Below are 26,015 nucleotides of genomic sequence, written 5' to 3'. Positions count from 1 at the left end.
AGTGGGCTGAGATCCGCCCAGAAACCGGGAAAACGGAGGCGCGGACGAGCCCCTACGGTTCCACGGTTTTCCGCCCTGAGGTCCTAACTGCGCCCCACTTCAAGTCTGGCCTCTTCACAGAAGTGGCTGCACGCCTCGGGGTAAAAGGGGGAGTGAAGGGGGGGGAAGAGCAGGGAGCCCCGAGGGAAGGGCGGGGGAGCCTGGGCCGGAAGGCGTCCCAGGCTGGGCTGGGAGCCGGCGCTCTCTTTCGACGCCACCCGCTGCCCCCGCCCCCGAGCCGGCCGGGACGGCACAGCGTCCCCGCCCCCTGCGCACCGCGCACCTCACCTTGAACGCCGCTCCACCCACTCCCATCCCATTGGGCCTCCCGGGCCGAGACGACACGGCGATTGGCCAGAGTGGTACAGGAAGGCTCCGCCCATCTCTCCGCCCCCGTCCCCGTCCGCCGGTACTTTGGACGGCGGCGTGGCGCCCCTCCTCCCCTCCCGGTCCCCGCCCCCTAGAGCAAATGCTGCCGAGCTGCGGCCGCGGGGCAGATGCACGCGCTCGGGCCCTTCTAGCAGGCGCGAGCAGTCGCTGGGCGCGCGAAAGCGAAAGAAGGAAGAGGAAGGGAGGGCGAGGGCGGGGTGTTGAGGAGGGGCGGGAGGAGGAAGAGGAGGAGGTTGGAGCGCGCTCGCGTTTGGCCCCGCGCCCGCGCGGAGGGAGGGGGAGAGGGGCGCGCGCGCGCACGTTCGCGTTCTCGCTCGCTCCATCCATCCATCCTCCGGTCGCGGCACGCGCGCGCGCTCCGGGCTCGCGCCGCACCCCCCGCCCGGGAGAGGCGGGCTGGAGTGGGGGGCGGGGGGAGGGGCGCGCGGACGGCGCGCGGACTGCGCGCGGGCGGGGTGAGGTGAGGAGGAGGAGGCGGCGACGGGACGAGAAGGGAGGGGAAGGGGCCATGGCCGCCCGGTGAGGCGGCGAGGCGGGGGGGCGGCCCGACCCCCCGGCCCCGGGCCCTGGGCCCCGGGGAGAGGCGAGGACGGACCGACGGACATGGGGCTCCGGAGCAGCCGCCGCCGCCGCCGCCGCCGGAGGACGCGGCCCTAAGAGGCCGCCGGGCCCCGGCGCGGCCCCCCGGGCGGGGTGAGTACGGGACGGAGACGGGGACGGGGGAGGGGCCTGCGGGGGGCGGGGGGCGGGGCCCGAGGCGGGGCTTGGGCCCCCTCCCCCCAGGTCTGGGTCAGCGCCCCTTCCCCTCCCCCCGGACCGACGCGGAAACGCCCGGCTTCCCCCAGCTTCCCGGCCCGGCCGGGGCCCCCTGCTCTCCCCCGTCTGGGTCCCCCTTGGGCGGGGCAGGGCCGGCCGGGGAGGGGGCGCGGGGCCTTTGTTAGGGAGCCAGGCCCCAGCCCCCGGGACAATAGAGACACCCTCCCGGACTCCTCTCCCCGGCCGGCCGGGGCTGTTGGCGGGCGAGGAAGGAGAGGGGCCGGGACGCGTCCCACTCTGCCCACTCTCTGGGGGCCGGTCTGTCCCGGACCGGCGCCGGCCTCCGGCGGCTCGGCTCTCCTCCCCCCAGTCGGTATGATGCAGCAGCAGTGCCGCAGGGACGGGGGAAGAGCCGAGGCCCGGCCTCCTACCCTTCCCAGTGCCCCTGGCTCATTTGTCAGTCCCCACCCCACTCTAGGCCGGCTGCTCCTTAAACTCGTACCCACCGTTCAGAGGGGCCCTGGACTGTGGGTGCTGTTTCTGAATCCTTCGGTGGGGGTTCCTGGACTTTGGGGCTCTTGGAGAGACTTCCGGGCTGGTCCTGAGGGAGGGAGGGTGGTTATCTAAAGGAAGAACAGGTAAGGGAAGTGCCCACTCCTGGCATGCCATCCCACCGGGCTGTGTCCCCCTCTTGCTCATGGTGGCTAGAAATGTCCCTTAGCTGTAGGCTTCTGTGGGCTCAGCTCCCCTCATGGAGTGACAGGCTTATTTCAAAGGAAGGCAGAGTAGGGTGAAGGTTGTAGGGTCCTAGGGCCATTCCTACTTCTGGTAGCAGTACCCCCCCAAGTGGACATCCTGGCTGAAAGCAGAGGTGACTCTGAGGAGAGCCTTTAGGGAAGGGGGGGGTGTATTTAGGAGTCTGTGCAGTTCTTTGCCACACCCTGTGGGTTTGCTTTGAGGCCTTAGAGTTCCTTCTCCTCCCCCTGCTGCATTGCACCATGGGTATCAAAGAGGGGTTTGAGTTTTAGGGACCTGGGGTGAGCTGCTGCCTCCTATAGACCCAGACTCTGATTGGCAGTAGAGTCCAGGGCCTGAGCTCAGGCCTGGGAAAGACTAGGCCACCTTTAGGTTTCAGGCCCTGAAGGACCATCCAGACTTAGTGAGCCTGGGGCTTGGGGAGGGAGATACCCTGATGCCAGGATATCTGGGCAGCGAGGTGGGGAGGGGAGGGGGCAGTCTTTGGAGGTGCCTTGGACTCACACCAACACCCCCCCACAATGTGTGCAGCCGAGTTGCCGCCCGCTGTGCTATGAGCAGTCAGAGCGCCGTCTCCACAAGAGTTTACAAATGAAAATGGAGGAAATGTCTTTGTCTGGCCTGGATAACAGCAAACTAGAGGTGAGGGCTCCCCCACGTGTGCCTCTAGTTCTTTCTCTTGATGTCTCTACGTCGCTATATCTGGCATCCACACCAAGGAGGAATTTGGGTAATCAGCCTTGTTCCTTAAAGGGAATAGCCAGCTGAAAAGGCCCATGGATCCGGGAAGAAGAAAGAACACAAAGTCAAGATGGGGAAAATGGCAAAGAAAGCATGATTGTTTGGCTGGGGCCAGTTGGCAGGAGATTTAGTTGGTGAGAATTGCTATCAGTCCAGGGGGCTGTGACTCTTGTGACCATGGATGTTCTCCCCTGGGGCCCAGGCCATCGCTCAGGAGATATACGCGGACCTGGTCGAGGATTCTTGTTTGGGATTCTGCTTTGAGGTACACCGGGCTGTCAAGTGTGGCTACTTTTTCCTGGACGACACGGACCCCGATAGCATGAAGGATTTTGGTGAGCTTCAGGGAGAAGGAGAGCAGTCTAACCCTGCCCTGGGAGTACTTCGCGTTTCCTTCTTTGGAAACCACTAGATGTAGATCCTGGAGTGCCTGTGAGCCTGGGCAGGGGGTTTGAGGAAACCACGGGAACAAGAAAGGAGGGTCCCCTGCCTGCCCTGATCGCCACGCCTCTCCTGTCCCCAGAGATCGTGGACCAGCCGGGCTTGGACATCTTTGGACAGGTTTTCAACCAGTGGAAGAGCAAGGAGTGTGTTTGCCCCAATTGCAGCCGCAGCATTGCCGCCTCCCGCTTTGCTCCTCACCTGGAGAAGTGCCTGGGAATGGGTCGGAACAGCAGCCGAATCGCCAACCGCCGGTGAGGGCCATTCCCCCTGCTGGAACCAGAGCTGCTCATCTTCTGCAGCCCATGCCATGGTGTAGTCCCCTGGGGGAATCGGTAGGGGACAGAGGGTTGTACTTGTTCCCAGATGCTCCATATACCTTGAAGTTGGGGGTGGAGAGGGTGGCAGCTTTGACCCTTTTTCTTCCCTACCCTTGGCAGGATTGCCAATAGCAACAATATGAACAAGTCTGAGAGTGACCAAGAGGATAATGATGACATCAATGACAACGATTGGTCCTATGGCTCAGAGAAGAAAGGTGTTTGGGGATCTGGGGAAACTGGGGGACGTTGGGATAAGGTGGGCAAGCAGGAATAGGGTATACAGTGGTCCCAAGCTATTGCCTTGAACAATAGGGGGAAAGTATAGTTGCATGCTTTTCTTTAGATGTCCTTAATCTTTGCCTTGGGAACTTAAAGTAACCCTGCTCCTTATTCTTTTGTTCCCCACAGCCAAGAAGAGAAAATCAGACAAGGTGAGAGCCGGGCAAGCATGGGGGAAATTTGGGCAAAGGACAGATACCCTCCCTTTTGAGGAGGGAGTCCTTGGGTGTCTTGACTCAAGTCTGAGGTCATTGGGAGCCTCCCTGGGTTTTGGGATGAGGGTGTCTGTGGTGGGCAGAGGGGCAGCAGAGGCCTTGGGGGAGTGGGGAAGGGAATATGGGTAGACAGGCCTCTTACCGGGGAGAAAGAGCAGGAATTTGAGGATGTTTCTTTGTCAAATCTTTTTTCCTTCCCTGGGTTCTCGGCTCCCCCTTATCGTTACCCTTTCCCCAAAGCTATGGTATCTCCCATTCCAGAACCCCAATTCCCCTCGAAGATCCAAGTCTTTAAAACACAAAAATGGTAAGTGGGGCTGGAACAATGGGAGTGCTTTTAGCCTTGTCTTCTGGGACTCATTGTGGGGGTTGGGGGTGGGAGGGTGGAGGGTGGGAGCCTAGGAGTAGGGGTGTTGAGGGAGGGCCTGTGATCCTTCTGTCACCCCCACTTCCTCTCTGGTTATTTTCAGGGTTCTCTGTCTGTACCTCTGCATCAAACACCCTTCCCCTTCTTTTTTCTTCTTCAGGGGAACTTAGCAATTCGGATCCTTTTAAGGTGAGTATAGGTTGCCCCTCCCGCTCATTGTCCATGTTGTGAGTTTGTTGGGATTTGGACAAGTGGGGATCAGAATACTGACAGCCAAAATCAGTAGATGAGCTATTTGGGTCTTGTATATTATGTTCTTTCTGGGTGACACCCCCTCACCATGTGCAGGTGGGATGAAAGGAATCACTTGGAAAACTGTTGGGTTGTCCTAAAGCCCCTCACTTAGAAAGGCATGAGAGGGATTGATTCTCTACCACCCCTGGCAACCACCCCCCTTTTGTCTGCCCTTTTCTAACCTGTACCTCTGCTTCTCCCACAGTATAACAACTCAACTGGGATCAGCTATGAGACCCTGGGGCCAGAGGAGCTGCGTAGCCTGCTCACCACGGTGAGAGACCAGGGAAGGGGAGGCCCCTGGGAGTGGACTGAAGCCACAGGCAATGGTCAAGGCTCTGGAGGATGCTAGTGACATAGCAGTTAGGGTCATGTAGTTTTTCTCTCTGGAATTAGGTTTCCTGGCCCATAGTGGCCTGGGACTGTCTGCTCTGGACACCTTTGGGCCATTTCTGCTTGCGCAGTCTAGCATTTGTACAGAAGGGAACATCTAGTGTTTAGAGTAGGTTCTCCTCCATCCCTCCTTTCAGCTTATATTCCTCTTCCAGCAATGTGGGGTGATTTCTGAACACACCAAGAAGATGTGCACAAGGTGAGCACAGAACCTAGAAAGGGGGCCGGGGGGCCCTCCTGCACACTCACCCTGGGCACGGGTCAGTAGTACCCCCGGACTTGAGCAGTGGGGCTCCTGCTGTTCCCCTCCCTCCTCCAATGGCCAGGACTTAGGCCACAGTCTGGGAGCCATCCGTTCATCCTTTCTCTATCTTTGCCCATCCCTCCCTTCCACCTTGGCTGAGGGGAGGGGCTTTACTTGAGTTGGGCAGATCCTTCCCTGCCTTGTCAGAATCTGATTATTTTCTTCCCACAAGGTCCCTGCGCTGCCCCCAGCACACAGATGAGCAGAGGCGAACCGTGCGGATTTATTTCCTCGGGCCCTCTGCGTGAGTGACCCTACAGGATGGGTGGTTGGTTGTGGCAGGTTAGGGTGATGATGGGTATCACTAAAGCCCTTTGGCTCCTCCCCTTCCAGCGTCTTTCCGGAGGTTGAGAGCTCCCTGGATAATGACAGCTTTGACATGACTGACAGCCAGGCCCTGATCAGCCGGCTTCAGTGGGACGGCTCTTCCGATCTCTCACCCTCTGATTCAGGCTCCTCCAAGACGAGTGAAAATCAGGGATGGGGTCTAGGTATGTGACACTGTTGGGTCCCAGGGCACAGGGTGCCACCTCTCCTGCCAAACCCTGTTCTCATCTGTCTTGCCTCTATCTCTGCAGGTACCAACAGCTCCGAGTCACGGAAAACCAAGAAAAAGAAATCCCATCTGAGCCTGGTAGGGACTGCTTCTGGCCTGGGCTCCAACAAGAAGAAGAAGCCAAAGCCACCGGCACCCCCAACGCCCAGCATCTATGATGACATCAACTGACTTGGGTGCAAGGGATAGCCTTTGGCTGAGCAGAGCCCTCTCTCCCAACCCCCACCCAGGTGGCATAACCTGGCAAATGGACGGCTGCTGGGGGTTTGGGCTTGGGAAGCTTGGTGGGCCAGGCAGGCAGAGGATCCAATTATGCACCCCTGGGGGGTGTCAGGGTCCTCTGCAATGGAGCACGACCCCTCGGCGTGCAGGACTCAGACCTGGACATATTATGCCTTGGACATAAGTTTGGTGGGGAGGCGGTTTTCCTATTTATTCTGTGAGTTACTGGATGTCCAGCTAGGCCAGGGGCCTGACCTGGGCACTGTGCCAGGGCACTGCCTGCCCCCCACCCCAGGAACTGGACTAAGCCCTGCCGAGGGGCATTGTGGCTACCCCGGGAGGCTGTGGGTCAGAAGCTGAGCCTGGAGGGGGCCTCCTCCGGCTGCCCTCAGCAATGTGAATGGGTCCGGTGCTTGGAGCTGAGGGGCAGGGCTGGGCATGTCCTGTCTGTGTGCAGAATCCTATCAAATGCCCCCAGTCCCAGGGGTAGGCAGGCACAGCGTGCTGTCTGCTGAGGTAGGCGTCCAGAACTGCCGCCACCTTCCCTGCCCCTCACAGGGGCAGCCCTTTCCCCTCAGTCCCCATGGGCCTCCTTGGCAGCAGGAGCTGTCCTTTTGTTGTTGGGTGCCAGGAAAGGGCCTGAGCCTCTACAGCTTCAAGGAATGGGAAAGGGGAGGGTAGGAAGAGGGAGCTGTGTATCAAAATGACTCCCCCCTGCCTTTCCTCCCTGACCCAGGGCTGGTGAGGAGTGGGGCCCCAAGGTGAGAGGGAACGGTGCTGCTTTATTTGAAATGTTTTCTTACCTCATTCCCTGCCCCAGGAAGGGGCCCAGCCTCACCCTCCTGGGGTGGCCCCATGTTCCTCCTGCCCACCCTGCCCCACTGCCCTACAGGGGCAGCCCAAGTTCCCAGCTGCTGCTTGCCACCCCTTTCACCTCGACCAGCTTCAGTTCCTCTCAATGCTCCTGCCTCCAAAGCCTGCCCTGTTTCCCCTTCCTTAGCCGCTTTTAAGTTATTTATTCTGTACTTGTGGTTTGGGGCTCTGAGGAAAATCCTAATCTTGTGCCTCTCCCCCTTTGCTAGGAGTAGGGTGGGAAGAGAAGGTGGTCTCTGCTCTTGAGTTGTCAGTGGAGGGGGAGGGGTGTCATTGCCCCTTATGGGACTGTCATGCCAGTGTGCCCACCTGCCTGGTCTGTATCCTGGAGAGATGTACCGTCCCCCTCTGTGCAGGCACCATCACTCCCAGGAGCAGAGTTGGAGGACTGCAGTTGGGGCTGGGAGCAGAGCTGACTGACACAGGGGTGGAGTTGACCCTGAGCCAAATTCTCTGGCCCTTGCTGGACACTTCCCCTGCCCTCCTCGTGGGAGGAGCCATCCCACTTTTGGGTAGCTAGTACCCAGGACTGGTTGGACTGATTTGGGTTAGGGACCCTAGAGGGTTAAGGGAACAACAGAGATTAGGGCCCTGTCTGGAACCCCACTCTCCCCCTTGGGGTTGTTCTCATTGTGGCTGATGCCTGGTTACAAATTGGTTTTTAACCCACGAATTGTGATTATTTTTTAAAAAGCCAAACAGATTTTGGCAGGAGTTGGAATAAATCCTGGGGCTTGGGCTCCTCTGTTCTTGGCCCTCCATAGCCTTCTCCCTCCAAGGGGAAGCCAGAGGGGAAGGAGGAACTCAGCAAGCCTCCAGCCCGCTTCCAAAGGGAGTCTTGGGAGTAGGTTGAAGGTGAAGGGAGGAAGGCTGTGGGCCACTCTCCCTTCTGAGAGGCAGCTGCAGCTCAGGCCCTAATACACCCTTTCCCCTCTGGCCTCTCCCTTTCCCCCTTCTGGTTGGAGGAGGGAGAAGTGGGAAGTTGTCTGGGAACTGGTTTGTCCACATAAACTTCCCCATTGTTCCTTGGCCCACCCTCAGGGCAGAGCCCCCTGCCCAGGCTGGGTAAGAGATGGGCTTGGTCCAGCAGGGACCCTGAGGGAACAAACCCCTTTCCTTCTGGGGAGAGAGAGTGCCCCTCTACCATGTAGTTGAACAGGGGCTGGGAGCTCCCCACTCCCTTCCCTCTAACAGCAGGCTGTGTGGGTTTCAATTCCCATCCTTTCCACCCCAGCTAGGTGTCGTCCACCCTGTATCCTATCATGTGTCTGAGTGTGTGTGGGGGGGTTCTGTACTAATTTCCATGGCCGGTGGCTTTTCCTTCCATGCATCACTCCCCCCCGCATGCCCAGGGGCCACCCGCCTGGCATTACCGCATGCTGGGGTCATTGGGGGAGGGGGGTGGGGCTCACGCTGTCCTGTGGTCTTGAGATTTTTATTTTTGCATATGTAATCCATCCTGTACAGGTAGCTAACTTTGTAAACGCTGTGTATTCCCTCTGCCCCCATGGCTGCTGGTGTAAATAAACTGCATCTCCCGTTGGTAGCCCAGCCTACCCACCCTCATGTTGCTGGGGGCAGAGCAAAGCCATTCTCTTACTGTCACAGAAGGAGGCTCCACAGCCACAAAATGGATCTTTATTCAGTCACAGACACTGGCCCTCCAACCAGAGCCCAAGGCAAAAGCCTAGGGCCCAGTGATCCATACTCAGTTCGTCCTTGGAGCTGGGCAGGGTAGGACACTGGCCAAGGGCCAGTGCTGTCTTTCACTCACAGCCATAGGCCTGGGGTAGTAGCAGCTGTGGCCTGGCCACTCCCAATGCTGGGGGCTTGGCTTTCTGCCCCAGTCCCCTTCCTGACTAAGCTCTATAAAGGGCTATTAAAAAAAGTAATAATGCAAGCAAAGTGCATTGAAAGAAAGGAGAACACTGGAAAATGTCTAGAACATGGAGAACACCCTATTCCTGCTACAGTGGTACAGGGAGAAGGTGGGGGTGGCTAGGTGCCTATAGGGAAAGCTGGTACAATCTTCATTCCTGCCTCTGTGATTTCAGTCTCAAAAGGTTGATATTTGGCTGAGGAAATGAAGGATATTCCAGGTTCCCTACAGAGGTGTGCTGGGGCCATGCTGAGCTGCCCTGGCAGGGAGCCCTGGGTGCTGGGGGCAGGCATGCAGGATAAGGGGAAGAGCTAGGGCCACAGTTGGGAGGGAATCCACAGAGCCCAGGCTCCCCCACTGAGTTTGGCCATCAGCTCTGAACTCCTTCAGGACCCTGATAGTGAAGGAAGATGACATCCTCATTTCTACCTGAGTTGTGCTTGCACAGAGGGGATGTCTGTACCCCCATGGAGAATGGGAGGCTCCATACCTGTCCCCTGTGTCCTATGGAGTAGATACCTACCATGTCCTTTCCACCCTCCCTCCCAGGCCCTTGGGCCCAGCTCTGGCCAGGAATGGGGGGGAGGCCATAAAGGAGGAAGACCATGCCTTTCATTTTCTCCCTCTGTCCTTATCGTCCATACATCCCAAATACTAGGAAGCTGAAGAAGACAGTGACCCCCACCAGGGAGACAGTAGCAGGTGCTGTGAAGAACTGGCGATAATTGATTCGGAAGTACCAGACCACACCCAACAGCACCACAAACACGGGCACCATGAGGCTGCCCACATTGACACCAAGGCTGGGTGGCTCAGTGGCTGAGGGGGCCAGAGAGTCTGAGGGCCCTGGAACAGCTGACCCTGGGGGTGAGCGGTGGCAATGAATCACACAGTTGTCGGTAATGTTCAGAGAACGCAGTGTGCGGGCTGGGTCCTGCAGCAGCCGGCCCTGGTAGATCAGTTTCATCTGGCTCTCTTGTCCAGGGAAGTATTTGCTGTGAGGATAAAAGAGATGGAAGACAGAGGGTGAGGAAAAAGAAGGCAAACAGGCCTGGACGGACAAAGCAGGGCAGCAGGGAAAAACTGAAGGGTGGACTTCTAAGAAAGTATCCCACCCACCCATAGTAGAGGCTGGACTTTACACTTCCCTGCTGCTCCCACATCTGTACCAGAATCCTCAGAGGTGCCTGAGGGCTGGGGGCACGGGGCACAAGCAGCCTCACATTTTCCAGCTCACTCACCTCTTTAGGGTACCCACAGTATCCTCTGGCCTGGCCACAGCCAGCTCCTCGGTGTCATTGAGGAATTTGAGCCGCACGTTGATGAGGCCACGGCTGGGAGGGAGGCAGGTGCTATCCTCAGATCTCAGGGGTGCCTCTGGACTGCCACTGTCTGCACCCGCTTGTCTTTTGGGCAGGCCTTGGATGTCAAGGAGATGCTCAAGGCTGGGCTCAACACCACCCCCAGCTCCAGGTTCCCCTGTGGAGTCTCCCCCACCTTCTCCAGCCTCTTCAGCCTTCTCATCATTACCCTCTGATGGATGAGGGAGTTCAGTTGGCTCTGGGGTGCCTTGACCCACCACCAGGTGGTCCACATGCCCCAGGTGGAGGACAGATGTGTCGCCTGCTGACACAATAGTGCCCAGGAGCTGGTTGCCACCGCTGTCAGCTACGTAGGTAGAGAGCCACGCTAGGACCAAGGCTAGAATCAGCACCACCACACCTGCCACCACCATCACCTCATTACCCACACCCTCAATAAGGGTGACATCAGAGAGCTCCATGGCCTGGCTGCTGACTGGGTCCACACTGCAGGAACAAAGGGGATAGCATCAGCAGAGCCTGAGGACTGCAACCAGGTTTCTAGTCTGTTTAGGTTCTAACTGACCCAGCCCTGAAAGAAAATGGAATTCAGTGTCCAGTAGATAAGGGGACAAATCTTCCTAACTCTGGACCTCCAGCCTAAAGCTAAAGACTTACCCATTGCCTCTAGTGTGAAACCCTAGCTTTTGTGTTTCACGCCCTTTCCTCTCTTATACTCTAACCCCCCAACAATCAAGGATCATCAAGAAAACCTCACAGCCTTGCTGCTGTTGCTACTGACCACTGCTTTTTTGGTAGATGGGGAAAAATTTTACTTCTTTGAGCCCTGAGTTTCTCTAGGATTTCTATCACTTGGTCAAGAAAATATGCCCCCTGAGCTGTCTCTGAAGTGGCTTCAGAGAGACCAAAAGCCTGGAATATTTTATGTCGGGGCCCCTGTGGAAGCACTGTGCAGCCACCCTGGCCAGATTGTCTCATTTGAGCCTATTTCATTCCTGGTCACAGATCCAGGCCCAGATGTCAAGAGCCAAAGAAAATTAACCTATCAACAAAAGCGGAGTCAGATCGCATCAAAGGGACAACTCTGTAAAGGCCAACAGCAGCAGACATTATATCCACCTCCTCTGAAACCCTTGTGGCAAGCCCTGGAGAGCCATGTGGGGCAGACACCAGGAACAGCACCCTCCCAGGTCAGCATGGGCTCATGACTACAATAACCACTCTCCAAGAGGAAGTGATTTGGAAAAGATTCCACATCACCTATCACCATATCTGAGTTTCTTTTATTTTACTATGAAGGTTCTCCCTCTGCAGTTTCTTTGAAAGGCAGGAAGGACCTGTGTTTGCTCCTTGGAGTACCTACTCTTCCCCTTGGAGAATCTGCTGCTTTCACACCTGTCCCTGGGCAAATCCAGTCTGGTGATTATCATTATCACACTATTCTCACAGCACCTATAAAACTTCATTATACTTATCTACCTGTCCATCTCTCTATTAGACTCCTGGCAGACAAGGATCACATGTATTTCTCTTTGTACCACAGTCCCCAGCATAATCTCACATACTTGCTCAATATTTGTGGAACATATCAACATCTGAATAGTTTCCACAGCCTTATTTAATAAACCGGCCCTGGAGTAAAAAAAAAAAAACCAAACAACTAATTATAATCTCAGTGTTGCCTCTTACTAGCTATGTAACTTCAGATATTTTCACAGCTTCAGCTTTCTCATCAGTAAAATGGGGTTAAAAATCGTACCTACCTCATGAGGTTGTTTTGAAGATGACGTGAAATCATCGAAGCGAAATACTTAGCACAGTGCCTGGCACATTACAATTGTTCAATAAACAAATGGTAGCAATTATTTATCTCTCCCACAACTAACCACCGATGGTATGATGGTTAATGTCATCAATTCAACAGTGATTTACAGAAAAGGAAACCGTGGCAAAGACGAAAACGACTGGCAGAGACACAGGGAACGCTCGTGGGAAGGGGTAGAGCAGGACCCCAGGTCTCCCGCCTCAAGGGCCTTCGCTCTCTCCTCAGCCTGGGAGCTCCCCTGACCACGGCGAGGAGGGATCCCCGACCCTGTTTTTTCTGAGGCGAAGGTTCCGCGTTTGGACGGTCCTATTCCCGTGGCGTTGGAGTGAGGTCCATGAGCCCACCCGAACTGAAGAGCTGCCGGTACCGGCCGCCGTGCGTAAGCCCACCTCTCCCAGCCCGTTAGGGGTAGGGTCAGGTGAGGGGGTCACAAACCATCCACACCCCTCAAACTTCGGGGCGGGGCTAGGGAACTGGGGGCGGGGCCTTGGGACGCAGGGAGTCATGGGAAATTAAAGGGGATTGTACCAGTACCGTGGCTGGAGAGGGAAGGAAGTCCTCACCTGAAAAGTCCAGACTAAATGTTTTGACTTCGCCAGGACGGCCCTTGGTCTCGTCTTTCCGTAGGGGCCGGGAGAGGGGCTGAAAATCCCCAATTCTATCCAGGGTCTTGTCTCTTCCGGCTTTTCCCGGAAGCTGTTAGAACCAGGGACAGGAAGTCCCGCCTCCACTGATGACGCAAAGCTACGTAAGGCGGCTTGACGTAAACGTATTCTTTAAATAAAAGGGACAGGTTTCTCAGCGGAAGGAGAGGCGGAGTCATTATTGGCGGGATCCTGGGCCTCCTGGAGCGGGGCCACGCCTTATAGGCGGGGCCTTAGGCAGCCTGAGTTGAGAGGCGGGGCCAAGAGAGGAATCGGGAAGGTGCTTGGTAAAGGGGCGTGGCTTCGTGTCCGTGTAGGGGTGCCGTGGTTGGCGCTGCGGGGCAGAGCTCCAGCGAGGTTTCCCTTTTTCCAGCCTTGTTCTTCCGGCCTTGCTCTCTGCCTCCCTGTCACATTGGATTCATTACTGCTTTGTAACGCGCACAGAGCTTCAGATGAGCGGGATTAGAGAGGATTGGTCTTTCTGACCTCCCAGGACTCAGTTCTGGGCTAGTCGGAAAGAGGCGAAGAAGACAAGTTAGTCCCCCTACAGGGTTTGAAGAGCGCGGCCAATGGTAGTGTGGGACCTTGATATATATGATGGGAAAGCCTTTCGGAGAAGACACATTCAGCTCAGGCTTAGGGCACAAGAAGAGCAGGAACCAAAAAAAGGCAGGGAAAAAAGTTCAACTTACAAGAACTTATCCATTTTGCAATTCAAAAAATTTCTAAAAACTTGCTGGGGGTTGTTTTGGGGTTTTGGTGGACTATTGGTTAAAGTATACGTAATGCAGACGGGGCAAACATAAGCGAAATGGTTTGGACCAACTGAACGCTCAGATGAAACCAACACTTAGATCAAGAAATAGAAAATTTCCCCAGAACCCTCACTTCATGTCTTCTACCCACTAACCTCCAAAGAGTAGCCACTATTCTCATGTCTGTCACAATAGATTTTTTCCTGTTTTCATACTTTGTATAAATGAAATCAAACAGCATGTGCCTTTCAGTCTAGCTGCTGCTGCTGCTTTTTTTTTTTTTTTTTTTTTTTTGAGACAGAGTCTCAGTTGCCAGGGCTAGAGTGCTGTGGCGTCAGCCTAGCTCACAGCAACGTCAAACTCCTGGGCTCAAGCGATTCTCCTGCCTCAGCCTCCAAAGTAGCTGGGATTACAGGCACGTGCCACCATGCCCGGCTAATTTTTTCTATATGTTTTTAGTTGTTCGACTAATTTCTTTCTATTTTTAGTACAGATGGGGTCTCCTTCTTGCTCAGGCTAGTCTTGAACTCCTGAGTTCAAAGGTTCCTCCCGCCTTGGCCTCCCAGAGTGCTAGGATTACAGGCGTGAGCCACTACACCCAGCCTCTGGCTTCTTTTGATCAACAGTATATTTGTGAGAGGAAGGGTACTGTTTTAATTTCTGTGTACATGTACCTTTTGGATTTTAAGGCTTGGTGTTTTTATTTTGAAGAACACATAAGGGGGCAGGACATCATAGTCCAGTTAAACAGAATTTTGAAGAATAAGTAGAGATTTACCAAGTAAAGTTCCAAACAGAACAGCAGGTTCAAGGACTCTCAGTATATATTTGAGGGAATAAACAAACCACTCAATTGAACCACTGCTAATATTTTTATATAATAATAGCCACTATGTTTATCGAGAGAGCTTACTAGGTATCATGTATTATGCTAAAGACTTCACATACATTATCTTATGGAGCACTATGAAGTAGCTCCTACTGTAGATTTGGAAACAGGCTAAGAAAGAATAAATGTCCAAATTATACAGTTAGTGGTGGAGCTAAAGTCCTCTCTCTCTCTCCATATATATATATATAAATAAGATCATTGTCCATAGTATTTGGTCCTTCACTATTTTTACTTAACTATATACTATGAAGCTTTTCCCATTTGTATTTATTTTTAAAATTTTTAAATTTTTTTTTCTATTTTTAGTAGAGATGGGGCCTCACTCTTGTTCAGGCTGGTCTCAAACTCTTGAGCTCAAGCTATTCCTCCCGATTCTAAATTTTTAAATTTTAGAGACAGGGTCTTGCTGTGTCGCCCAGGCTGCAGTACAGTGGTGTGATCATAGCTCACTGCAGCCTCCAACTCCTGGGCTCAAGCGATCCTCTTGCCTCAGCCTCCCAAGTAGCTAAGGCTAAAGGCACAAGCCACCATGCTTAACTTTTTTTTTTTTTTTTTTTTTTTTTTTTGAGACAGAGTGTCACTCTGTTGCCTGGGCTAGAATGCCATGGTGTCAGCCTAGCTCACAGCAACCTCAAACTCTTGGGCTCAAGCAATCCTTCTGCCTCAGCCTCCCGAGTAGCTGGGACTACAGGCATGTGCCACCATGCCTGGCTAATTTTTTCTATGTATTTTTAGTTGTCCAATTAATTTCTTTCTATTTTTAGTAGAGATGGGGTCTCACTCTTGCTCAGGTTGGTCTCGAACTCCTGAGCTCAAACGATCCTCCTGCCTCAGCCTCCCAGAGTGCTAAGATTACAGGTGTGAGCCACCACACCGAGCCTTGACTAACTTTTAAATTTCTTTTAGAGATGGGGTCTTGCTTTGTTGCCCACGCTGGTCTTGATCTCCTGGGCTCAAGCAATCCTCCCATATTGGACTCCCAAAGTGCTAGGATTACTAGCCATTATGCCCAGCTCATGACATACTTTTATTTTTTTATTTTTTTTATTTTATTTATTTTATTTTTTTTGAGACAGAGTCTCACTTTTGTTGCCCAGGCTAGAGTGAGTGCCGTGGCGTCAGCCTAGCTCACAGCAACCTCAAACTCCTGGGCTCAAACGATCCTCCTGCCTCAGCCTCCCAAGTAGCTGGGACTACAGGCATGTGCCACCATGCCCGGCTAGTTTTTTGTATATATATTTTTAGTTGGTCAATTAATTTCTTTCTATTTTTAGTAGAGACGGGGTCTCGCTCAGGATGGTTTCGAACTCCCAACCTCGAGCAATCCGCCCGCCTCGGCCTCCCAGAGTGCTAGGATTACAGGCGTGAGCCACCGCGCCCGGCCATGACATACTTTTAAACAGCTTTCTAATAGCATTACCTTCTGTGTTGTGCCATCATTTTTTAAACTATCTCATTTGGATGGACATTGAGATTGTTTTCAGTATTTTGTTTTTAAACAGTGTTTTGATAAATATCTATGTTTAATGACAGATCTTTGTATACATCCATGATTCTTTCCCTATAACTTCCTAAAACTGGAATTGCTGGGTCAAAGGATGTTTACATTGTTAATGGTTTTGATACATGGCACCACATTGTCCTCTAGAGAGGTTGTATCTGTTTACATTCCCACCAGTTTTAAGAGTGCCACCCATAGTGTTCCTTTTCCATAAAACATAGAGTAGAGGCTAGAGGGGAAGGGGGAATAGATGGGGTAGTGTTTTTTTTTTGTTTGTTTGGTTTGGTTTTTGAATCAGAGTCTTGCTCTTTTGCCCAGGCTAGAGTGCAGTGGCATCATCATAGCTCACTGCAACCCCAAACTCCTGGGCTCAAGCAGTCTTCCCACCTGAGCCTCCTAAAGTGCTGGGATTACAGGTATGAGCCACCATGCCTAGCTAACAGCTTTTTAATTTAAACAAGACTTTTTGAGAGATAGTGGGTCAGTGGGTAAGAAAAAAACAAGAGAAAAACATAAATAAACAAAAAACTTTTTAAAGACAGGGTCTCATCATGTTGCCCAGGCTGGAGTGCAGTGGCTATTTACAGACACAATCATAGCTAACTACAGCCCCAGACTCCTGGGCCCAAGCAATCCTCCTGCCTCAGCCTCCTGAGTAGCTGGGACCACCCTTGAGCTGTTCTTCTAACAGTAGCTGAGTGAAGAAAACTTGGAAGCCACAGAAGAGCAAAAAGGGGGGGAAATAAACATGGAGTGATGAGGACCTCAGACAGCATATTTAAACCTAACAACATCCACACTTTCATTCTATGCACAAATCATTTGTTTGCATTCATAAAAACCAGCTTGCCTTGGAAAGCTTCCTAGAGCTGTACCTGTATTGTGGTACCTTTGACTAGGAGGCCAGAGGAAGAAGTGAAGGGGTGGAGACACTTGGTGGTTGGTCCTCCTGTCACAGGCCCTCAGAGAACACAGGTAGTGACTGTTTAAGATACCATGAATCACTTGGGGGCGGGGAGGAGCACACCTGGGGAAGCCCAAGGCCTCATGCATTTTCCTTCCTCAATAATCTTTCCTGAAAAGCCTATTCAGGGAACACAGTTAATTAAATAAGTATAGCACCCAGGAAGGCACTGCAGAGAGACTGGTATTTGCATTGAGTCTAGAGGGTCAAATCAGCCTTCACCAGGCCAAAGAATGTGGAAGAGTATGCCAAGCAGTGGGGAAGAGGCATGTGGACACCTGAAAGCAAAGAAGAGCAGGTCGTATCCAGCACCTGGCAACTAGTTTACTAAGGCTGGATTACAGGAACCTCAGAAGGGAGAAGGGAGGTGAGGAGGCCAGAGAGCTTGGCAGAGGCCAGGGTCTAGAGGCTTTGTTTTATTGAGTTTTGATTTTAGCCTGAAGGTAGAGCAAATCCAATGAAGGAAACGATAAGAGTTGTGACTCTCAAGGATCATTCCAGCATCCATTCAGGGCATGGGTTTCAGGACCTTCCTAGAAGTGACAAGGGCAGGTAGGCAAGGCAGTGCAGGCAGAGTCTGTAACTGTTTAGGAGGCTGAACAGCGATATGGGTGGCAGGGGAGGGAGGTGACAAGGATCACCTATTCCTGGCTTGGGGCCTGGGTGGACAAAGGCGCCATCCACTGAAGCACAGGAGGAGGTGGGCAAAGGCTGAGTCTGGGAACAGGCTGAGCCTGCAGACCTTCCCACCAGAGAACGGATCTGAAGCTCAGGTCCAGCGGGAGGTCAGCAAGTGGCTCAAGAAGCCAATGGAGGCAATGAGCTGGAACAGGAGGGCATGCAGAGCGTGGAGAAGAGGGCCTGGGACTAGTTCTCTAGGGTTGGGGGCAGGGTCCAGTGGAGGTGGCAGGGCCAGCTGTGGGAGCAGCGTGGCATGAGGCTCACTGGATGCGTCCCTCCACACGCAGCAGCAGGTAGTCCCTGAGGAGTGGGGGCAGCGGGAGCTGGGCAGCAGCCTGCCGGCAGCGGCTCCCCAGCTGAGCACGCACAGCCAGCCGGGCCAGGTGCTGCAGGCGCCTTGGCTGGTTCACCATGCGCAGGGCCGAGCTGTAGAAGGCATTGTGCTCCTAGGCCAGGAGTGACAGAGAGTCAGGTGGCCCAACACCCTTGACTATGCCCTACTATCTGGGGGAAGCCATGTTGGGGGCCCTGGGATTTTGCAACATGCACCCACCTGGGTGTCTGGAGCATCTTGAAGGACTCAGACTGAGAGCCAGAGAGGCCCTGCAGTGGTCATCGGAGCTGGGGCTACACTTCAGGGCAGGGTCTCAGCCGTGTCTGTACCCACTCCCACCCCAGAGATGTTGGCACAGTGCCCACCGAGTCAGAAATGCCAGAAAATGGGTGTATGAAATTGGAAGTCAGCCTGTGCTGCCAGGGGAAGGGGTACCTTGGAACCCAGGGGTTCCACTCTGCCCATACTCTTCCATCCAGGGCCTGTCCCCATGAAGCCGGTCCTAGAGGAACAGGCCTGTGGCTCATCCTTCCTCCCCATATCCCCTGAGGTAGACATACCTGCCACAGCTCTGGAAGCACTGTCTCCACCCAGCCATCACAGGATGGGACACAAGGATAGGCATTAAGCAGGACTTCCAGGGCCCGAGGAAAGTTGGCACAGTGTTTCAGCATCTAAGAATCAAAAGAGGGTCTTGGGTACTGTGCCTCCAACCAAGGACAGACCCAAGTCCAGCCTGACTGAAATCCTCACTCACACCCTAATTTGTTTTTATTTTTGTAGAGACATGTTGCTATGTTGCTCAGACTGGTCTCAAACTCCTGTCCTCAAGCGATCCTAGCCCCTGGTCCTCCCAAAGTGCTGGGAGCCACCACCCGCGGCCTCGTAACCTAAATTGGGGGAGCTAAGGCCTGAATATCTCCTCATCCTTTGTATGCCTCAGTTTACCCCACCCTCAAGTGTGCTCCAATCTCTTGGCCCCAATTTCCTTGGTTGCTCTTTCCTTCCTTGCACACCCTACCCTATAACCCTCTCCCCCTGCCCAAATTAGGGACAGACCTCTGGCCACTGAGTAAGCTTTAGTCTCTGGGACCCCTCTCCCAAAGGCAGGACAATTCCAGCTGCAGGGCCCCCTCTCCCGCCCTGGTTGCCTCCCTCTCAGGCCCTCCCTGCGCACCTCAGGGCGAGCAGGCTGGGCCCCGTAGTCCAGCAGCGCCATGAAGAGGACCTCGGGCTCCCAGTTGGGGGCGTCCTGCACCGACTGCAGCGCGCAGTCCATGGGTGTATGGCCCGCCCCGTTGGGGACGCCAGCGCAGGCCCCGTGGCGCAGCAGCAGCTCGGCCAGGCCCCCACAGCCGTTGGCACAGGCGTTGTGCAGCGGCGTGTGGCGCTTCAGCCCTGCCGCCCGGGCATCAGCCCCAGCCTCCAGGAGCAGACGCGCCGCGGCCATGTGCTGCCGGCCTCTGCCCGGGTCCTCGGCCCCCGCGCACGCCGCGTTCAGCGCCGTCTCTCCCTGGCTGGTGCGCAGGCCCACGTCGGCGCCGTGCTCCAGGTAGAGAGCCACGTGCTGCTCCAGGCCGCGCGCCGCCACCACGTGCAGGGGTCTCACCTCGCTCTCTGAGGCCGCCAGGTTCACCGTTGCTCCCGCCTCCAGCAACAGCTTGGCACACCTGGGGACAGTGCACAAGGCCCCGGGGCAAGTTCTGAGGGCCAAAGGCCTGGTCCTGGATCCCACCACCTGTTGTCACCATCCCTGCTTCCTTCCTACCCCTCTTCTCCATGTCCACCCTAATGTCCCCCATCAGAACTACAGAAGCCGCATGACAGACAGCAGAGCTTGAAGGCCCATGAAAACCACCAGAGCATCCACGATTTTGAGATGAAAAACTTCAGCTCAGAAAGGATTCGTGCAGTCAAGGTCACACAGCGAGGTAGTGGCCGCACCAGATTAGTACTCACTGCCTCAGTCCCTCCCAGAGCCTGCCTTGACTCCCACTGGAATGGGACCCCCAGGGCCTGGTTCTGAATCATTTGTCAATGGCCTCCTAACATTTTGATAGCACAAAATTTTGAAAACCCACTCCTATGTACACTACAAAGCATAGGAAATATATGCACCAAAAAGAAAAATAGAAGTTCTAATATTTTCTTCCTGCCCTCAAACTTGAAGATCACTCTTCTAGACCAAGGCACGATCATTCAAGCAAAGGCAGGCACTTGGGGCCCTCCCTACTCCACCTTCCCCTAGAGAAAACAAACAAAAGCAAAGGAACAAAAAACCCCAGATTTGAGAGAGTACACGTTTCACAGTCTCTTAGTGCTGGGGAAAATTATAGGCCAGAACACTGTTGTGGCAAATATGCATCATTACCTACTGCAGGGTAAACCAAACATGTAACAAACTAAATTAATAATGATGAGATTAAACTAACAGTAATTTATAATTAAAAACCCACAATGGCAGCCATTGGAAACTCAGGAGCAGATCAGTCGACCCTGATAAAACCCTGATAACTGGGTATCCTGTCCCAAAATGGCCAGAATTCCTGCCGTCTTCCAGCAGGTGCTTTGCTCAGTGGCCAAGAATTTAGTAGCAGCCAGTCTTCCATAAACTAATGAATTTATTTCCTCAGTACATTCTAATCATGGGCTAATTTTTCTTTCCAAATGCTAAATTTAAGTAATACTTACAAGCTCACACAGTAGGTTCTAGTAAGTGACCATTCTAACCTTACTTAAAAGGATGAAGTCTGTTGGAAGGTGCAGCTCATGCCCATAAGAACCCAAGAAAGGGCTGGCAAATTTGGATCATTTCTGGGTCCAGTATGGATATACCTCTGGCAGGGAGCAGTGTCCAGCATGGGAGCTGTGGAGGGTCTTCCAGGAGCCCTTGAGTCCTTACCTGCCAACCCTGTGAGTTGACCTGATTGTAAAAGTGCAAATACCATCATGCAGGTGGTCCAAGAAACTGTTGACCTTAAAAAAGCTGGGAGAAGGAGGTATGGGGGCGTCTCACATTGGGGCTGGGAAACATGAGGCTAGATTTTTCTTGCTTTCTTTTTGTAGAGACAGAGTCTGACCATGTTGCCCAGGCTGGTCTAGAACTCCTGAGCTCAAGTGATGCTCCTGCCTCAGCCTCCTTAGTAGCTGGCACCATAGGCATGAGCCACCATGCCTGGCTTGGGGCTAGCTCTTTCTTGATGCCCACCTAGAAACAACTAGGAATTTGGCTACAGAGGGTTCACAGGGATTTGGAGGCTGCAGTTGGAAAGTTGGAACAGGGTTTTCCCAAAAACCAACAGAGCTTCTGCCTCCTAAGTTAGCAGATGTGACCTTGGACGAGTCACTAAACCTTTCAGAGCCTCATTTTTCTCTTCCCCGTCTCCAGGCTGCTGTGAAGACATGTATGTGAGGTGCTTTGGAACTACAAAGCCACTATGGATGTCAGGTTCTTGCTTCTGGCCCTGGGAGTTGGAGACACACACACTCACTCCTCCCCAAACCATCCCGGTCCCTGGGCACCTACTGCAAGGACTCAGGGGTCGTGCAGAGGTGCAAGGGGGTCATGCCCTCATCAGACAGCACATTAGACTTGGCGCCGAAGGTCAGCAGCAGCTGCACACAGTCGGGCCGGGCCTGGGCACAGGCCTCGTGCAAGGCAGCCCGGCCCCCGACCCGAGCGTCCAGCTCAGCCCCCTGCCGGATCAAGTGGCGGGCACAGTCTGTGTAGCCTCTGGCCGCAGCGATGGTAAGGGGTACCGTCTGCTTGGTCTTGGGGGTCAGCACCCAGAACCCTGTGAAGAGCAGGCAGTGTGAGGGGTGGTGTGTGAGACCGGCAGGCAGGGCAGGGAGTGGGGTGCTGGCTCTGGCTGACAGTTGACGCTGGTCTTCCCACTGCCGGCTCTGCTGAGCACAAACACTGTGCCAGCCTGTAACTGTGGGAAGGGCCTCACTCAAGCCCTGAATTGGGAATAAAAGTTGGAACAGCCTTTTAGAACAGTTTGTCAATTTGTAACAAAACATAGTATGTGTCATAGAAAAAAAATTAATTCCTCTATAAAGCCACAAGGGCCAACTAAGGAGAGTGAATCCCATAAAGGAAACCTGGGGTCTTTGAGATGCTTAGGGAGTCAATGGCTGTTTTTGTTCTCCTCTGGCCTTGGCTGTGTGTGTGTGTGGGGGGGGCAGCGGCTATGGACTGTTGGGCCTGGGGCTGAGTTTGGAAGTGACCACAGAGCAGAACCGAGTTCTGGGATACTCCTGGGGCAGGGAGGGTTGGGTGGAAGGAGGAGGAATGGCTGAGGGGGGAAATGGGGGTGGGGCTGGGGAAAGAGAGTGAGGAGAAGGATCCAGATTGGAATGGTAGCAATGGTCAAGGACTTGTTCCGAGGATATAGATGCCTAACATGGAACTATAAAGTGTTCCATATTAAGTCTCTGGTTTTTAGAAATCTTGGGTAAAACTTGTTTTGCTTTTCATAAGGATTGAAACTAGGGCTGAGTTCCATCTTGGGGATGATGGACAAGCTGTAGGGCAAGACCAGGATGCCCTGGTGGGGTCACAGTCACGCAGGAATTTGGAGACTTTGGTGACTGTGAGAGGATCAGCTCTTCCAAGGACTCAAGCCCCAGTCCATGGATGAGTGTGATCTCCTATCTATCTTCAGACCATAAATATATCCTAAGGAAGGCATCTGGCAACTACATAAAGATATTTGTCATACTGTTATTTAAAATAGTTAAAAAGAAAAAAGGGAATGCAGTCTACGCAGTCTATTAATATTTGGGGGCTAGCTATTTAAATCATGGCACATATCCCACAGTACAATTTATGCACCTATTTTTTTTTTTTTTTTTTTTTTTGAGACAGAGTCTTGCTTTGTTGCCCAGGCTAGAGTGAGTGCTGTGGTGTCAGCCCAGCTCACAGCAACCTCAAACTCCTGGGCTCAAGCAATCCTACTGCCTCACCTTCCCAAATAGCTGGGACTACAGGCATGTGCCACCATGCCCGGCTAATTTTTTCTATATGTATTAGTTGGCCAATTAATTTCTTTCTATTTATAGTAGAGACGGGGTCTTGCTCTTGCTCAGGCTGGTTTCAAATTCCTGACCTCGAGCAATCCACCCGCCTCGGCCTCCTAGAGTGCTTAGGATTACAGGTGTGAGCCACCGCGCCCGGCCTATGCACCTATTTAAAATATTTTATAGACATGGTTATTGACAGGAAAGATGTTACATGAAAAAAGCGGGTTGTAAAATTACATGTAGAATATAATTTCATTCTTTGAAAGAAGAAATATTCATATGCATGGATATATTATATGTGCAGAAAAAGAAAAAAATTATGTGTGAATATATCTGTTACTGTATAATTAATATACACATAATCATATTTGCCAATTTAAAGTAGAGTATGTTAAAAAGAATATAACTTTTAATTCTGAAAAGACATACAAGCCACTGACTCTGCCTCATCTGTTTGGGAGGAGGCTGGGCTGGGCGGTGGGTCTGCAGGGAGGGAATGGGGCCTGGGTGCTCCCACTCCTGCCTCTTGGTGGTCCTTACCTTGTTCAGGTGACCAGGCCAGCTGGTTGCTTACCGTCTCCACAATCATGTTGGCAGCCTCTTCATCTTGGAACAGGGCTTGGACCTGCTGCAGGTCGCCGGAGAACAGGGCATTGTGGACAGCTGGGTCTCGGCAGGAGCGGCGCGGCCTAGTGAGTCGGGCCCGGGCACTTAGGGGGCACCTCTGGCTTCGGCTCTGCCGGGCAGCAGCCCGCCGTCGGTCCTCCCATTCCAGCCACTCCCGCTGCAGGCGGAGAGAGCGCAGCGTGGAGGAGGTGAAGGGGAAGGTCTCCCCTGCCATGGGGAGGGGCCCAGGGGTCGGGGCAGTGGCACTTGGGCAGAGCAGGGTTCTCTCAGCCTACCACCCTTGCTCTGAGGAGACACCCTATCCCCTCCTCCGTGAGCCAGAGAGAAGAGCAGCTGAGGCTATAAATAGACCCTTTGCTGCTGTGGTAAACAGTTTGCTCAGAGTCATGATCCTGGTGCACAGAAGGTGCTGGCCAACCCCAGCCCAGGGCTAGGGCCAGCCCTTGCCCCTGCCAATGCCCTTTGATTGCTCAGCAGGCCCTCAGCTGAGGCCACCCCTGAACCCCAGGGGCAGTATCCTTCCTCTTCTCTGGAGTGAGCATCTCAGGCTGGCAAGGTCCCAGGTGAGTGCAGCAGTCATTCATGGAGATGGGCAGGGCAGAAAGGAAGATTTGGGTCCTCCAGCCTCTGTGATGCTGGCTGGAGGGCAGGGGCCCCTGTTGGCCCATGTGGAGGGGAGAGGGCTGACCCTAGCACAGGAAGTAAGGTGAGGTCAAGACAGTTACTCTGGGAGGCTGAGGCAGGAGGATGCTTTGAGCTCAGGAGTTGGAGACCAGCCTGAGCAAGAGCAAGACCTCATCTCTACTAAGAATAGAAAGAAATTAGCTGAACAACTACAGATATATAGAGAAAAAATTAGCCGGGCATGGTGGCGCATGCCTGTAGTCCCAGCTACTCAGAATGCTGAGGCAGAATTGCTTGAGCCCAGGAGTTTGAGGTTGCTGTGAGCTAGGCTGACGCCACAGCACTCTAGCCCAGTCAACATAGTGAGACTCTGTCTCAAAAAAAAGAAGACAGAGTCACTGAGAAGCATCTGCAGTAATAGCAGTAACTCTGCACATGTGCACAGAGATGTGTGGTATTTGAATCACTTTCATATCCATCTTCACTCAGGTGACCATAATTCCCAGCTCGCCCAAGTAAAAAACAAACTTGGTTTTGACAATAAATTAAATGATCACAGTTGGCCAGGCATAGTGGCTTACACCTGTGATCCCTTTGAGAGGCCAAGCACTTTGAGGCCAAGGCTGGAGGATCACCTGAGGCCAGGAGTTCGAGATCAGCCTGGGCAACATAGCAAGACCCCCCCCCAAGTCTACAAAAGCATTTAAAAAATATTAGCCAGGCATGGAGGCTTAGGCAGGAGGACTGCTTGAGCCCAGGAGTTTGAGGTTGCAGTGAGCTATGATGACACCACTGCAGGCTAGCCCAGGGAATACAGTGAATGAGACCCTGTCTCAAAAAAGAAAAGAAAATGTGATGGAAGAAAACAAAAGAAAAGATCACAAACACCTTTGAGATGGGTGGTCTTATCTGTTTTACAGATGAGGGGCTTAACAAATTAAAACTATTGGCTCAAGGTCACAGTTTGTGAGGGGCGGTGCCAGGACCCCACATAATGGTGCACTTTGGCTCCAGCTGCTGTGGCCACGTGGGGTGGACAATTGTGAGAACCCCCACACCATCCCCCACTTTCCAAGCAGGACACCATAGTCTCCAGAAACTGCTTTCAATTAGTCTTGATTTTTTTTTCTTTTATCAAAGTCCTCTCTGGGAGGCCGAGGCGGGCGGATTGCTCGAGGTCAGGAGTTTGCAACTAGCCTGAGCAAGAGTGACATCCCGTCTCTACTATAAATAGAAAGAAATTAATTGGCCAACTAATATATAGAAAAAATTAGCCAGGCATGGTGGCGCATGCCTGTAGTCCCAGCTACTCGGAAGGCTGAGGGAGGAGGATTGCTTGAGCCCAGGAGTTTGAGGTTGCTGTGAGCTAGGCTGACGCCATGGCATTTACTCTAGCCAGGGCAACAAAGTGAGACTCTGTCTCAAAAAAAAAAAAAAAAAAAACTCCTAAGGGTGCTCACAGGGCCTGAGGAAGGCCAAAGGTTGACCTGGAAACTGGGCACCTGGACCAAAGAGATCTTCAAGCCACAAACCTGCTCACCTTCAGGAAAAAGAGGCTGTGCTTCCAGGAGCCTCTAGGGGGAGGAATGAGGCCATGAAACTGCTGAGCTGGAGCCTGCTGAGCTGGAGCCAGCCGAGCCGGGGAAGGGGAGGGCGGGAGGGAAGCTTCCTTCGAGGCTTGCTCGGAGGGATGCGGGCTGCAGGCAGGGCTGGTCTGTCTCCTCCAGCGGCGTGGACTCCTCCTGGCCCCGCGGCCCCCTGCTCGGTGATCATTCACCTCGTCCTCTGCCTGGTCCCCTCACACAACCAAGTCCTAGCTCCCAGCCTCACATTTTCAGGCACCGTCTCAAGTTCAGGCCCCCACTGCTTCAAACCTGGATCAACCCAGCCTCCTACTTGGAGTTCCTCCCTCTGGCCACACCCGCTCCACTCTGCTGCCAGGATGACCTGTCTACAATGGTTAATTCCCTTGCTGAAAAGCCGCTGACTGCCA

General features: G+C 53.4%; 3 protein-coding genes across 8 annotated transcripts; 1 reads left to right on the top strand and 2 right to left on the bottom strand.

The window, feature by feature from the left end:
• Positions 1-651: 651 nt before the first annotated feature.
• Positions 652-8,495, top strand: ATXN7L3 (ataxin 7 like 3). Of its 4 annotated transcripts, none has more exons than XM_012786703.2 (13): positions 652-1,122; positions 2,473-2,583; positions 2,885-3,017; positions 3,206-3,377; positions 3,564-3,661; positions 3,855-3,877; positions 4,181-4,247; positions 4,411-4,496; positions 4,807-4,875; positions 5,150-5,193; positions 5,471-5,542; positions 5,632-5,789; positions 5,877-8,298. In XM_012786703.2, the coding sequence occupies exons 2-13, from the start codon at positions 2,533-2,535 to the stop codon at positions 6,023-6,025; spliced, it is 1,122 nt and encodes a 373-aa protein (XP_012642157.1). In that variant the 5' UTR covers positions 652-1,122; positions 2,473-2,532; the 3' UTR covers positions 6,026-8,298. The 4 variants fall into 4 exon arrangements, with proteins under 4 accessions (XP_012642157.1, XP_012642160.1, XP_012642161.1 ...); XM_012786706.3 differs by having other exon boundaries at positions 653-1,122; positions 4,202-4,247; positions 5,877-8,495; XM_012786707.3 differs by having other exon boundaries at positions 654-1,122; positions 4,468-4,496; positions 5,877-8,495.
• A 964-nt stretch (positions 8,496-9,459) lies between these two features.
• On the bottom strand, positions 9,460-12,705 carry TMUB2 (transmembrane and ubiquitin like domain containing 2). 3 transcript variants are annotated; one of them, XM_075994602.1, is made up of 4 exons: positions 11,914-12,466; positions 10,326-10,636; positions 10,070-10,247; positions 9,460-9,823 (listed from the first exon to the last, which is right to left on the bottom strand). In XM_075994602.1, exons 1-4 carry the CDS (start codon positions 11,946-11,948, stop codon positions 9,460-9,462), a joined length of 888 nt encoding a protein of 295 aa, XP_075850717.1. In that variant the 5' UTR covers positions 11,949-12,466. The 3 variants fall into 3 exon arrangements, with proteins under 3 accessions (XP_075850717.1, XP_012642164.1, XP_012642163.1); XM_012786710.3 differs by lacking the exon at positions 11,914-12,466 and adding an exon at positions 12,539-12,705 and having other exon boundaries at positions 10,070-10,636; XM_012786709.3 differs by having other exon boundaries at positions 10,070-10,636; positions 11,914-12,465.
• A 3,579-nt stretch (positions 12,706-16,284) lies between these two features.
• Positions 16,285-23,698, bottom strand: ASB16 (ankyrin repeat and SOCS box containing 16). Its single transcript, XM_012786695.3, has 5 exons — positions 23,312-23,698; positions 21,273-21,540; positions 18,924-19,416; positions 18,307-18,420; positions 16,285-17,858 (listed from the first exon to the last, which is right to left on the bottom strand). The coding sequence occupies exons 1-5, from the start codon at positions 23,610-23,612 to the stop codon at positions 17,673-17,675; spliced, it is 1,362 nt and encodes a 453-aa protein (XP_012642149.2). The 5' UTR covers positions 23,613-23,698; the 3' UTR covers positions 16,285-17,672.
• Positions 23,699-26,015: the final 2,317 nt, after the last annotated feature.

This window comes from Microcebus murinus, chromosome 18, assembly GCF_040939455.1.
Source record: "Microcebus murinus isolate Inina chromosome 18, M.murinus_Inina_mat1.0, whole genome shotgun sequence".
NCBI classification, from domain to species: Eukaryota; Metazoa; Chordata; class Mammalia; order Primates; family Cheirogaleidae; genus Microcebus; species Microcebus murinus.
Note: the sequence above shows the minus strand (reverse complement) of the source record. Positions and strands in the feature narration are given on the sequence as shown.

What these genes read in the sequence shown, in the direction of transcription:
- ASB16 (XM_012786695.3), bottom strand. Translation starts at nt 23,612, where the DNA reads ATGGCAGGGGAGACCTTCCCCTTCACCTCCTCCACGCTGCGCTCTCTC. An exon ending in GGCCTGGTCACCTGAACAAG is followed by an intron (nt 21,541 to 23,311) that starts GTAAGGACCACC and finishes TGCTCTTCACAG; the next exon opens with GGTTCTGGGTGCTGACCCCC. An exon ending in TGCTTCCAGAGCTGTGGCAG is followed by an intron (nt 17,859 to 18,306) that starts GTATGTCTACCT and finishes CTCCTGGCCTAG; the next exon opens with GAGCACAATGCCTTCTACAG.
- ATXN7L3 (XM_012786703.2), top strand. Translation starts at nt 2,533, where the DNA reads ATGAAAATGGAGGAAATGTCTTTGTCTGGCCTGGATAACAGCAAACTA. An exon ending in TGCGTAGCCTGCTCACCACG is followed by an intron (nt 4,876 to 5,149) that starts GTGAGAGACCAG and finishes TTCCTCTTCCAG; the next exon opens with CAATGTGGGGTGATTTCTGA. An exon ending in AAATCAGGGATGGGGTCTAG is followed by an intron (nt 5,790 to 5,876) that starts GTATGTGACACT and finishes CTATCTCTGCAG; the next exon opens with GTACCAACAGCTCCGAGTCA.
- TMUB2 (XM_012786709.3), bottom strand. Translation starts at nt 11,948, where the DNA reads ATGATTTCACGTCATCTTCAAAACAACCTCATGAG. An exon ending in CTTCAAAACAACCTCATGAG is followed by an intron (nt 10,637 to 11,913) that starts GTAGGTACGATT and finishes TTGTTCCTGCAG; the next exon opens with TGTGGACCCAGTCAGCAGCC. An exon ending in ACTGTGGGTACCCTAAAGAG is followed by an intron (nt 9,824 to 10,069) that starts GTGAGTGAGCTG and finishes TTATCCTCACAG; the next exon opens with CAAATACTTCCCTGGACAAG.